Source organism: Anabas testudineus, chromosome 13 (genome assembly GCF_900324465.2).
Source record: "Anabas testudineus chromosome 13, fAnaTes1.2, whole genome shotgun sequence".
Taxonomy (NCBI): Eukaryota; Metazoa; Chordata; class Actinopteri; order Anabantiformes; family Anabantidae; genus Anabas; species Anabas testudineus.
The window spans coordinates 18,779,561-18,791,788 of record NC_046622.1 but is presented as its reverse complement, the minus strand read 5'-3'; the positions used below and the strand labels follow the sequence as shown (position 1 = coordinate 18,791,788).

General features: G+C 41.9%; 2 protein-coding genes across 5 annotated transcripts; one reads left to right on the top strand and one right to left on the bottom strand.

The window, feature by feature from the left end:
• The first annotated feature begins 1,015 nt into the window (after positions 1–1,015).
• Positions 1,016–6,342, top strand: lxn (latexin). Of its 4 annotated transcripts, none has more exons than XM_026372682.1 (7): positions 1,016–1,578; positions 3,900–4,076; positions 4,181–4,243; positions 4,654–4,828; positions 5,101–5,237; positions 5,693–5,755; positions 6,028–6,342. In XM_026372682.1, the coding sequence occupies exons 1-7, from the start codon at positions 1,429–1,431 to the stop codon at positions 6,139–6,141; spliced, it is 879 nt and encodes a 292-aa protein (XP_026228467.1). In that variant the 5' UTR covers positions 1,016–1,428; the 3' UTR covers positions 6,142–6,342. The 4 variants fall into 4 exon arrangements, with proteins under 4 accessions (XP_026228467.1, XP_026228458.1, XP_026228482.1 ...); XM_026372673.1 differs by having other exon boundaries at positions 1,021–1,578; positions 3,897–4,076; XM_026372697.1 differs by lacking the exon at positions 1,016–1,578 and adding an exon at positions 3,452–3,649.
• gfm1 (G elongation factor, mitochondrial 1) lies at positions 1,602–10,795 on the bottom strand. Its single transcript, XM_026372662.1, has 18 exons — positions 10,588–10,795; positions 10,301–10,453; positions 9,847–9,979; positions 9,323–9,527; positions 8,807–8,923; positions 8,340–8,490; positions 7,925–8,079; positions 7,698–7,782; positions 7,484–7,621; positions 7,089–7,190; positions 6,908–6,964; positions 6,671–6,808; positions 6,394–6,476; positions 3,081–3,243; positions 2,848–2,992; positions 2,591–2,751; positions 2,408–2,461; positions 1,602–2,225 (listed from the first exon to the last, which is right to left on the bottom strand). Exons 1-18 carry the CDS (start codon positions 10,660–10,662, stop codon positions 2,094–2,096), a joined length of 2,247 nt encoding a protein of 748 aa, XP_026228447.1. The 5' UTR covers positions 10,663–10,795; the 3' UTR covers positions 1,602–2,093.
• Positions 10,796–12,228: the final 1,433 nt, after the last annotated feature.

Sequence of the window (12,228 nt, the reverse complement as noted above, 5' to 3'; positions counted from 1 at the left end):
CTGCAGTCTTTGACACAGTCAACCACCAGATCCTTCTTTCTACACTTTTTGATTTGGGCATCCCTGACCAGCCGGACAGCTCTGGCCTGGCTTAAGTCCTACTTGTCTGGACGTTCCTTCAAGGCATCTTAGCAGGGACCGGTTTCTAACTCTCACTGCCTCTCCACTGGCGTGCCGCAGGGCGTGTTCTTAGTCCTCTACTCTTTTCCATCTATCAATCCCCTCCATATGATCCAGAATGCAGCAGCACATCTAATTTTTGATCAGCCACAAAGGAAACGTTACACCACTTTTTAGATCTCTGCACTGGCTTCCTGTAGCCGCCTTATCAGGTTCTAAGCCCTGGCTGTTGCCTACAAAGTGATCAATTCAACAGCACCGGCTTACCTAAACTCCCTCACCCAGGTCTAAAATCTCTCTTGCTCATTGCGCTCTGATATCTTGTGGTCCCATACCCTCACCTCAAAAGATCCCAGGCAAGACTTTTTAGCTCTGTGGTTCCATTGGTGGCAACAAAAAAGAACAAGACGCAGCAAAAACAGAGGCAGGGTGGTAGGTGATGGTGGAACGAGCTGCCCATCTCTGCATGTTCAGCGGCCTCACTCTCAATTTTCAGAAACATGCTGAAAACAGAACTCTTTCTCTGCACTTACAAAAATAAAATAAAATTTTGTACTTATACCCTATAAAACTGAAACTGCTCATTGTAGAGCAATTTACTTCAAAGATCGTCTCCTTGGCTTAGATGTTTGATTGCTCTGTACCTCACTTGTAAGTCGCTTTGGATAAAGCCGTCTGCCAAATGACTGTATGAATGTAAATGTAAAATGGAGCAGAGAAAGTTAAACTCTTTTGCCCCGACATTAACTTGGTTTCCTGTACCTGAAGAAGATTTTTATGTTTTTTTAACTTTGAGAAAGCAGCAGTATTTCCTGTGGGAAGATCTTGTTGAGCATGTGTGATCTCCTAAAAATATTCCACTTTATTCTAGACTTTGTGTTTTAACGACCACAAATGTCAGGAATATGTTTAATTTGGCAAAGGGAACACAATGTGCACCAGGCGAGGTTACAACTCATCAAACTCTCATTTTAATCACACCTGCTTAATGAGCAGCAGCTCTAATAGGATAACTGTTCCTAAACTAAACTCTTCTTGTGAGGGCGTTTGGCGGCTGACAACTTAAGTGCTCTGCATGAAAGCAGAGGCAGATACCAATGGAGCAGTATGTTTAGTTAAGAGGAAAGGAAATAAACAGATCGTGCCAGGAAGACAGCAGGATCTGGACAATCTCTTCTCTCTGCTTTCCCTCCTCCTCTTCCTCCTCCTTACATAACTCCACACTTATGGGAGAGTCGTTTCCCTGCCTGCGCTCTTTCAAAGAAGTATTTTTTCCCCTTTTGCATCTGTGTTTTATAGCAAAGAATAATGGATTTGGCGATCATAGTTGTTCTCGTTGGGTTAGCTGGAGTAACTGGGAGCCCCACTGTGACGATCAGACCAGAAGCTGCCCCAGCAGACAGGCCAGCTCATACCAACACTGTGCTTCAGATGACAAAGAAAACTGTGTTCGGACAGGTGAGAAGAAACTAACTAACTGGTGATGGTGGAAACTGGTTCTTTTTACTGGTATTGGCTTTTAATCTGTTTAGTAATTAATGCAAACATTGAACCTGAGACTGGTACAGACTGGTACTGTTTTCCACTATTCAAGACTTTGTTGGGAAATAAAAGATCTTCACAGAAAAATTACACTTAGTTGCAATCGTATTACATCAAGACCATTCTGTACATAGTACAAAAGCCATTGTATAAGCTCAAGTCAATGCACTGAGCTTGCTAGTTTTCACTTCAGCCACGATCTCGGACAATGTTGTTGCAGAGTGTCGAGGCCTTTTGTGATAAAATCAAGGTAATAAATATATTTTTCAAGAGAGGTATTAAAATAAGGAAAATGAGCTTTAACTACAAAACAAATGTTAAATGTCAGCATTTTGTTTGCTTCAGCTAATTGTGACAATTGACTACGGCTGGAAAAAGAGTGTAAAGGAGAGACAGTGGTTATGTCAAAGTCCAGTAATACACAGTTAAGTTCAGTTCTTCCACTTGTTCTTCTTTGCAGGGAGCTGCCCTGTAGCCTCTAGGTATTTGTGGACGATTTCCTCTTGTGTGGCTGGCAGGCAGGGCTGATATCTGCTGTACTCCATGGTGTACTCTCCTTTCCCCTGAGTAAACAATGATAGGAGATGTTAGTATGTGAATTTAGAATGTATTACAGAAGTTTTCTAAACACTGAAACTCCTCTGTAGAGTGTACTTACAATGTATTGTACTGTATATCTGCATACTTCTAATTTACAATGGGGATACGTTCTACAGAGTTATATGGAGTGTGAGATTAAACTTACTTCAGTACAGGAGCGTAGTTCTGTTGCATAGCCAAACATATCATTTAGTGGAATCTGTCGAGGGACACAGTCCAAAAATTAGTGGAATACAAATGATGGTGAATGATGAGTTTTGTAGTAGTTTTGTAAGCTACAAGGCTGGAGATACATGCTGCAGGTAAAAATATTTTAAAAGTGACTCACATCAGCGTACAGCGTGAAGTATCCCTCAGCCCCGTCCTGTCCTGTGATGACACCGTGACGACGGTTTACACCAGAAATGACTACTCCCTGAAACTCCTGAGGTGCCACAATTTCCACAGACATGATCGGCTCCACGATGATCGCGTTAGCTTTTTCCATTGCTGCAGAGAGAACAATGACAACACAATATGGTAGAAGCCGACACTGAATTACTTTAAAATCAAATGAGGTCAGCTCTGACGTAACCAAACGCTCACCTTGCTTTAGAGCGCCCTCTCCCGCACGGATGAAGGAGATCTCGTTGGAGTCCACTAAATGATGCGCTCCATCTTCCAGGAGGAATCTAAGTCCTGAGATCTTGTGCCCGCTCAGAGGTCCCTTCTCACAGGCCTCCCTGAAGCCCTGAAGAAACAGAAGATGAGAAGCCAACGAGATGAGGAGGTTTGCAAGTTTCTAAGTCCTGTTGAGGAAAATTACAGTTTGTGCATACCTTTTCAATGGCTGGTACAAACTGCTTTGGGATGTTGGTTCCAACTGTTTGATCGTCAAACACCAGCTTAGTGTAATGCTCTGGCTCCAGCGGCTCAAGGACCCCGATAACTTTACCATACTGCCCAGAGCCACCAGTCTGCTTCTTATGGGTGAAGTCAAACCTACGGGAAATGAGACAAAACATTTTAAAATATGGGGGATTGTCAGGTTCTCTCTAAGAGCTTCTTATTTTGTGAAGTGAGATAATTCTGTTATATATTATTCTATATATATTATTCTTAATTATTGTGAAATTGTCATTATGGTTTAGTTACAAAAAGATGTACAATCGGAGAAAATGTGACTGATTCATCCATTGCACTAAAAACACTTAGATATATGTTGTGTTGGATGTAATGTTCAGCTGAGGACATGGAGCAACAGAAAAAAAGAGCACTGTCTCTTTAAGACAGGGGCAGTGCTCAAAGTCTAGCATCAAAGGAAGTGGGAAGTAATCTGGCATGAGGAACAGCTGACTGAACACGAACACGTTCAAATTTGCAGGCACTCTCAGCGTTCCACATACAGGCAAGTTCAAACTGCGTTATTTAATCCTCTCTTCGCAATTTTCAGCTGTACACTTCTACACATTTGATTTCTTTAACAATTTCCTTAAATGGCCACTGGCTGTTCCAACACTCCAGCCTGCTAAAACCTGAGGGTCAAAGTCCATCAGGAACTGGAGGCCCATCCTAGCTCACTACTGCACCTTCAGTTCAAATTTTCTGCTTGCTCCTCATTATTTCCTCTCTCACTGTCTTTCCATCTGGAATAGCAGGAGACCGTTTTAATAGCAAAGGAGGCTGTGGAGGATGTGATGGCAACTGGTGAGCTGAACCCTAGTCACTACCCTGCTCAGAGGGCAGCCAAGGTGATCCAACACTACCTCAACACCCGCTACGGCTCACCATACAGGCTGGTTTTTATGCGCAAGGTTCACAGTGGACACGCAGAGGTCGGTTCAACTTCATCATCGAACTAAGAACAGGCGTTCAACTTCTATATAAAGTCTGCATACAGACAAGTGACAAGTTCTATGTTGTGTGATTTCTGTCTTAGGATGTAGCCGGACCTGGAAGAAAGTATCGGCTGGAGATCTCTGTGCAGGAGTTCCTTCGCAATGTATGTCAAAAATAATTTTTGGGGGGTTACTTGTATCACATGATTTAGTCTGACTGACTGTATCTACAGTGTTTCAAGAGATAAGGGTTATTGCGTCCATACACTGCTTTTGGAATGTTTTTTTAAGCAAATCTTAGGTATGAGTTTTTGTTTAAAGTACACAGCTGGATAATCTCTGGCTTTACTATGAGCAGGCCTGACCAGGTTTGACAGGCTTTACTGAGCAGCTGATAAAAGCAGCCTCACATTAGGTGGTATGAATAACAGTGTGGTGCAATCTTGACTTACTGGATACCCTGGTAACAGCTGGACTACGCCTTTATTTTCCTGTGTGCTTATAAAACCTGCGCTTCTTATATTTGCTTCTTTTCACCCCATTGTCAATTAAAAATCAAAAACGACACATCCAGATTACAGAGAAATGCTCCGCAGAGGTTTTGTTTCCAAGGGGGGAGAAGCCGGGCTCACCAGAGGTCCAGGCCTCGTGTGAGGAGCTCCGTAATATCAACATCAAAGCTCAAGAAGAGGCCTTGTATCAACAGTACAAGAGGAACCAAAGTCTGCTGTCAGCACAATATTTACCTGGTATGTACAATAAAAGTAACTCTGCATGCTGTTGCTACTAATCAGCACAGACAGATATTGCACAACAAATTGTCTAAAAATTGCAACACTCTTTTGTGCTACAATTTCTGCACACATTTGTGCAGCATTTTTTTCCTGTCAACCACAGTGATAAACACTAAATTACTTACTAATCATTATTCCTGACACTATCATACTCTCGGTAACTCATCTATGTTACCGTGCACACACATAACCTAACTTCCTTCTAACACCAACTCGCTGACCAACAGACAGCCACGGCCACATTGATCCTGACATGGAGCCGTTCTGGCACCTGGGCATCGTGGCTGCCAGCTTCGTCATGTTGAAAGAATCTACTGAAAACACTCTGTACAACGTGGCTCAGGTGGCCAACGTCACTCAGCTGGTAGGTTGTTTTATCTGCTGCTGGATTCGCTCATGAATCCTTAGTTGATATGTACGGCTTATTTAAGGTTTGTTGGCATAATCCTTAACAGGATTAGGAAACAGTAAGGAAAACTAAAAAGAAACAGTAACAGATAATGCACCGTTTTCAAATCCACATGCGCACTTTGCAGATGTCATTTAATATTGTGAGTTTATAAGTGTACTTATAAGTATTATATAAGTGGATTATGATTCTCCCTAAAGGGCATGATCCACGATTATGTGATCCATATTCAGGTGCAAACTCTTTACGTTGAAGAAAAACTTTTGCATGATCTATTTCATTATACTCTTAGACCTTCATTGAGTATAAGACAAGTTCTACAGACCAAAAACTCTGCACACCAACTGAGAATTATCCCTGTAAACTCAGTTTGCGTCAGTTGTCTTTATTTTTTCCCTTGTCTGCTGCAGGAATCTGAGAACGATCAGCTGAAGTTTGACTATATCGTACTGCTGCACGAGATGGTGTCCCAGGTACACAGTTATTACTTCTGCATCAGTTACTGATCATGTAAATGAAAACACAGAGGTCTGCAAGAAACAGCTACATTCACCACGAACTGTGCAATTATCAAGATGTGTATTACTGCTTGTCCACATGACCAGATGATAAAGTAGCCAAACGTTTCAGCACTAACGGCAGATTACAGTAAATTGATATGGTGCATTTTTGAGCTGAGAAGAGCTCTAACACTCCGACTTTACTACCTGACATCTCATGTTAATCTGATCTTTTATTTTGGCAGGAAATCCTTCACTGGAAACTGCTGTTCACCTGGTCTCCATCAGAGGGAGTTAAAGTGCTGCATATGGAACAGCTGCCTCGCTGCCATTGTGAAAAACCTCCAAACACAAACTAACATGCTGACACTGCCATTACAACTATGCTCACTTTTGTATTCAGATATTAGAGCATGACCGTTTACAATGAGGCATGAAGTACTACACCAAGGTCGAATTTCTACTTTCAGGAGTTAAGCCATCATAGATAATGATATGATATCGTTACACTGTGTTGTGTTTTTGTTGCATTTTAGTCCAATTAAACTGTTTATACGGATTATTGCCTCAGTTGAGCTATTTAGTGTGTTTGTCATGAGATCCAGACTTACGGTACAGGAGCAGTGATGGTCTCTCTGAAAGCCACCTTGGGCTTTCCCATCACACAAGGACAGCTGTATTCCCTCTCCATCCTCTGGAACAACAAACCAAACGACCAAAAAATGATATGAGGTAAAGACCTGCTTTCATTAAAGTTGATATATCCATTTGAACTATATATAAACTATACAGAAAATTATGCATCAGTAAAGTTACTATATACTATACAATAAATACTTATATCTTGTATTAAACAAACATTGACTTGTACCCTGTCTGACTGAGTACCTGGGAGTAGATTTCCAGATGCAGCTCGCCCATGCCTGAGATGATGGTTTCTTTGCTCTCTGTATCAAAATGCACTCTGAATGTTGGATCTTCCCTGGTGAAACGGTTGATACCTTTGGAGAATTTGTCCAGGTCATTCTGTCCACATAAAGGATGATAAAAGGCAAGAGTGAAGGATGCAATCCACACTACAGTTAGATATTTACAGTGCATACAGCTCGATTCAATTAATTTTACCTTGTTGGCTGGTTTCATTGACATGGAAATGACAGGTTCTGGGACGTGAATCGACTCCTGTGGAACAAAACAATAGTACGTGAATACATGATTGTGCTTATATAAAGGGTTGGAGCACTTCCAAAACAGTTCTTGCTCTGTCACAGTTCTTTTGCACGGTGAACTGATCGAAGCCACTCACCATGGAAAGGTTAGCACTGGTTCTAGATGTAAAAGTGTCTCCACTAGCACAGTCAATCCCAAACAAAGCACAAATATCTCCTGCATAAACTTCATCCACATCCTGAAACAGCATGGAAAGAAAAGCAACATAGAAAAGATTAGAGAAGCAAGACAAGGTTTGCATATCAGGTATCAAGTTTATTCAAATTTTAATAACCGAGATATATAAATAAATAGTAAACACTGCCCTTGGTGATGTTTCAGGTGTTATTTTGATGCAACACAAACGGAAAAATGTCAAAGGGGACGTGGTTGTTATCTACACACTTGACTGGAGCCGAAAGAGGAACTGAACTGTTTTGACCAGTCATGTTGTTCAGACTGTAAAACTGACATATACTGGTTTGTACTCGCCTCCATCTGATCAGCATGGAGACGCACAAGCCTCTGAATTCTCACTCTCTTGCTTGTGCGTGTGTTGTAGGCGTATTCCCCCTTCTTCAGGCAGCCCTGGTACACACGCACATACGTCAGCTGACCAAACCTCCCTGCCTGTTAATGAGAAAGACCACAGTAAACAACAAGGCCCGGCACACTGGGACAGACCTGATTTGTAACTTTATCTAACCTCCAGTTTGAAGGCCAGACCAACAAAAGGGTTTGTAGCGTCTCTTGTGGGGTCCATTTGAATCTTTGATGTTTCACTTGATTCTCTAACAGAGCCAAAACAAACTGACATTAGCACAAAACATTTTTCAAGAAAGGCTGATCAGTTGAAAATAATCAGAACTTTTTCCATCTATCGTTACAATTCAAGTAGTGATGGTACAAAAAAACAAAGACAACCCTACTCACTGATCATTGAGGATAGCATAGTTATTGACTTCAGTGGGGTTTGGCAGGTATTCCAGGACAGCATCCAACATAGGCTGGACTCCTTTGTTTTTCAGTGCTGTGCCCACCAACACTGGGCTGAAAAGACGCTGCACCGTAGTTCTACGGATTGCAGCCTGGAAGACAGTAGAGACAAAAGAGAGACGGACAGTTACAGTATGGGATCCAAATTGTCCCTCACATAAAGGCTTCAGGTCCTAGTTTAGAAGTTTTTACGGAAAATGAGAATCATGTTAGCATGTAGCTCAAAGCATTGTTGTGGCTGATAGCCCGACTATCTGTCCATGGCGTGACCTGCTTCTCGCCCAGTTACAGCCAGGATTGGCTCGAGCATCCCAATGAACCTTATGAGGAACAGTGATTTAATGGCACAAACCTTTAGGTCATCGTTGGTGGGAATTTTTTCCTCCAAGAAAAGTTCTCCTAAGATTTCGTCAGCATTAGCCACACACTCCACCAGTTCCTGTCTCCGCTCTGCAGCCTCAGCACGAAAATCAGCTGGGATCTCGTCATAGCGGATGGTTTGACTGCACAAACAAATCAACAGTCTGAATATATTTTATATTGCTCGAGGTCAGAATCTCAGGAAATTTGAATCAAGAGTTGATATTGATGCCTGTAAACTGACAGATGCTGATTTTGACATTTCCCGTCCCTGATACCTGCAGGTCTTTTTATAATTGCTGAGGCAAAGTCATCTTGAATCAGTCCAATTCAAGAGAAGAATAACCAAAATAAACAAAAAATAATACAGACAACACAACAGTAAGGAAAACTAAAAAGAAATTACAGTTAGAATTACTGATCTCCTCATGGTGTGGCCACCAGAGGGAAATCCCTTACCCAAACGGTCCTTCAAAATACATGCTGCGTTCCTCAATAAGGTCGATGATGCCGCGCATGTTCCCCTCTAGGCCGATAGGGATGTTCACAAAGGCTGCGTTGTGGTTCAGTTTGGTTCTAAAGCAAAAGACACAGGAAACCACCGCTGATTGCAACATTTGTTGAGAAATGCTCAATTTCATGTGAACTATGTGAAATCTAGCGACATGGTAGTGAACTGTGAGCATCTCAACAACACAACTGTATTGGTTTCTTCTATTCATATCTATTGTTTGGATTATTTAAATGTTGCAAACTTAAATTAGCTGAAGTTCAGGAAGGGCAAACTAGATTCATGTAAAGGTTACATTTAACCAGCTTATCCTGCAAATAGAGCTACGAAATACATTGTTTCAAATAGTGTTTTGATCTGATCTGGACTTTAGGATTATTATTATTATTTTTACAATGTGATATATCAGGGGTACGTCTGTATACATGTATGAAGGTGTGTTTCTCCACGTGTGTATATTAGACCTCAACTGCTGCAGGGCTCGGCTGGGGTTGGCGCCCATGCGATCTAGCTTGTTAATGAAAGTGAGAAAGGGCACGTTGTAGCGTTTCATCTGTCTGTTCACAGTCATCGTCTGACACTGGACTCCACCCACTGCACACAGAACCAGCACGGCTCCGTCCAGCACACGCAGAGCTCGCTCCACCTCAATGGTAAAGTCCACATGACCTGAGAGTGCAACAAAGACATAAACACTTTAAACATGAGAATACTTCTGGTTTATATGAAGCTATAAAGCATCTTCATCTCTGTGTCCAGGTAAACACCACCACAGACTGTTAGACGTACTTGACCTGAGTAATTCAACCGCAGCTGCAACATCATTACAAGCAAACCACTGTGGAACTACTGACAGTGACAGTACATGCACAGACACCTGAAAACACGGTACTTGAGTGCAGCAATGTAATGAATGTAAGGATTCAAAAGGAGTTCAAAGAGGACAAAATGTTCCAATGGGCCTGAGGCCACATGACACTCTCAGTACCTGGTGTGTCAATGATATTGATGTTATGATTCTTCCACATGGTGTATGTAGCAGCTGACTGGATGGTGATGCCTCTTTGTCTCTCCAGCTCCATAGAGTCCATAGTGGCTCCAACACCGTCCTTCCCCTTCACCTGCACACCACAGGGGAAGACCATGACTGATGACCAACTGGCCATAGTGGACAGCTCTCCCAAGGTTGTGTGTCTAGTAGTTACTGCTACTTTCATTATCCACTTACTTTGTGGTGACTTGATTCATTGCTTTAATACAGTATAACTTACAAACTGGAAAGGATTGCCTGGTTGTAATGTACAGTATATAATATTAAGGCACTGCATTAAAATCCAGTTTATAAAGTGCAGCCTACGACTGTAAAGGAGCTCGGTTTACTCCTCACCTGACAGCAACAACCCCTCGCTTCACACACATACAGGCTCCGTGCAGTCTCTCACCTCGTGAATCTCTGCTATCCTGCCGGTGTAGTAGAGGACACGCTCGGTCAGGGTAGTCTTCCCCGAGTCAATGTGAGCTGAGATCCCGATGTTGCGGATCCTCTCGTTGGGCAAGATACCGGAGGAGCATGTCCGGCAGCTGTTGATGAGCAACTGTGGAGACGGCACAGACAGAAATCGATATTCAAACCCCATGTTTACCGATTGAGAAACACACAGGGCTGATGGCAGATCGTTTTGGCTGATCATGGGGAGAGTTGGATGTCAATCAGTACAGCTCGTGTTACCTTTTTAATGGTGACGCTCCCAGGTGCCAGAAGATGAGTTTTAGCCAAACACGCGCCCGCTTTTAGTACTCTCATTTTGACAGCAGCTCGGTCGGGTGCAGGGTGGTCGTTTTCCTCTTTTGTACACAGCTCCCAACTCCAACAACCCGGTGAATGTCACGCCGGGCTTCTGAGGCTCAGTTGTGAAACACTACTTCCGTGATTACGGAAACCCGGTTGTGCCAAACATTAGAAGTTCGCGTTTTATGTCAAGCACCGATTGCACTTTTAAAAATAGCACAGTGGAAAAAAAAACAACTAAAATAAAGATAAAAGTCAGTAAAATATCAAAATCACCAAAGCATGTACATATCATAGCAGTGAAATACTGCGTTCAAGTGCTGTGAACGAAACGTCAGAGAACAACTTTGTAAATGACCTACTAGTCTCCAAAGTGGCCAGCATGAGATAAAAAAGAAATGGGGGCTAAATGTATAAAATGACTTTGCAACTATGGTCAAATGACTTGACTGCCATTACTGTCGAAGTGCTGATATATTTTGATAGCCTAACCCTGCTTTCAGATACATAGTCAGTTATGTAAAGGAGTTCATGGATGTTAAGAGATGTCACAAAGTTTAAGGAGTCAGAGAATTTATCACCTCTATGTTAAATCTCTGCATGTATCATGTATATCTGTTCACACATGGCATAACATAACATGCCTAAGGTTTGTTGAAATGTTTTCTTAAGTGCCACAACAACAACTGGACTCTCTATTATTGTTGACCAATTTCATCCATCTTGATGATATTTTGTGTATATATTGGGTTTTTGTATTGATGTTATTTTGTATTTATGTTGGGGTGGATCTTTTCTGGTTGTGGTTATTTCCTTCTGTCTGAATTAGGAGCAACTGTAACAAGGCAAAACAATTTCCCTCTGGGATTAATAAAGTGTTTTTAATCTTGATTCTTAACAGTATTGCCAAGACCAGGGATGTGCAGAAGGTTTATTGGGGCTCATTTAAATAAAGAGTTGTCTATTAGTCTGTAGCATATAAGCTTTTTCCATTATTACAACAATTAAAAATAAATATATGTATACCGTTTTTAGCATTTTATTCCTGGCAGACATTGTGAAGTAACTATGCAAGGAATTGTGAATAGGAAACTAGTAATAGGATCTACTGTTTATTGTTTTTGTTTCAGTAGAAATAAATGCAACAAAAGGCTTTGCATTTGATCAACAACATTTGAATGTAGTTTTCTGTTGTGGAAATGAGCCATCAGTACCCAGGGGGGCTTTTAATCAAGCGGGGGGTAACTTTGATTGATTTGGTGAAAAGGGCAGGCGCTTTGGTTTCATATTCAAATTTCGAGGGGCATTTGAAGGCATCACCTGTTAATCAGCTGGACAGGTGTCCCGTCTGGTGCTGTGCGTTAGTGACGTCAACAGAAGAAAACTAGCTAGCTCATCTTATGATGAGCTTTTTAATGTGGATGATAATCTTATGCTGCTTCGGCCACTTCTTAGAGACAAATACGCGTTTTCAACAGCGCTGCTTTAGTTAAAAAAAAAACCAGCGTCATGTCACTTCAGGTGTCACTCGAAGTTGCGTTAGTTAAAGGACGCTGAGCGTCAGTCGCAGGGCCTGCCTCC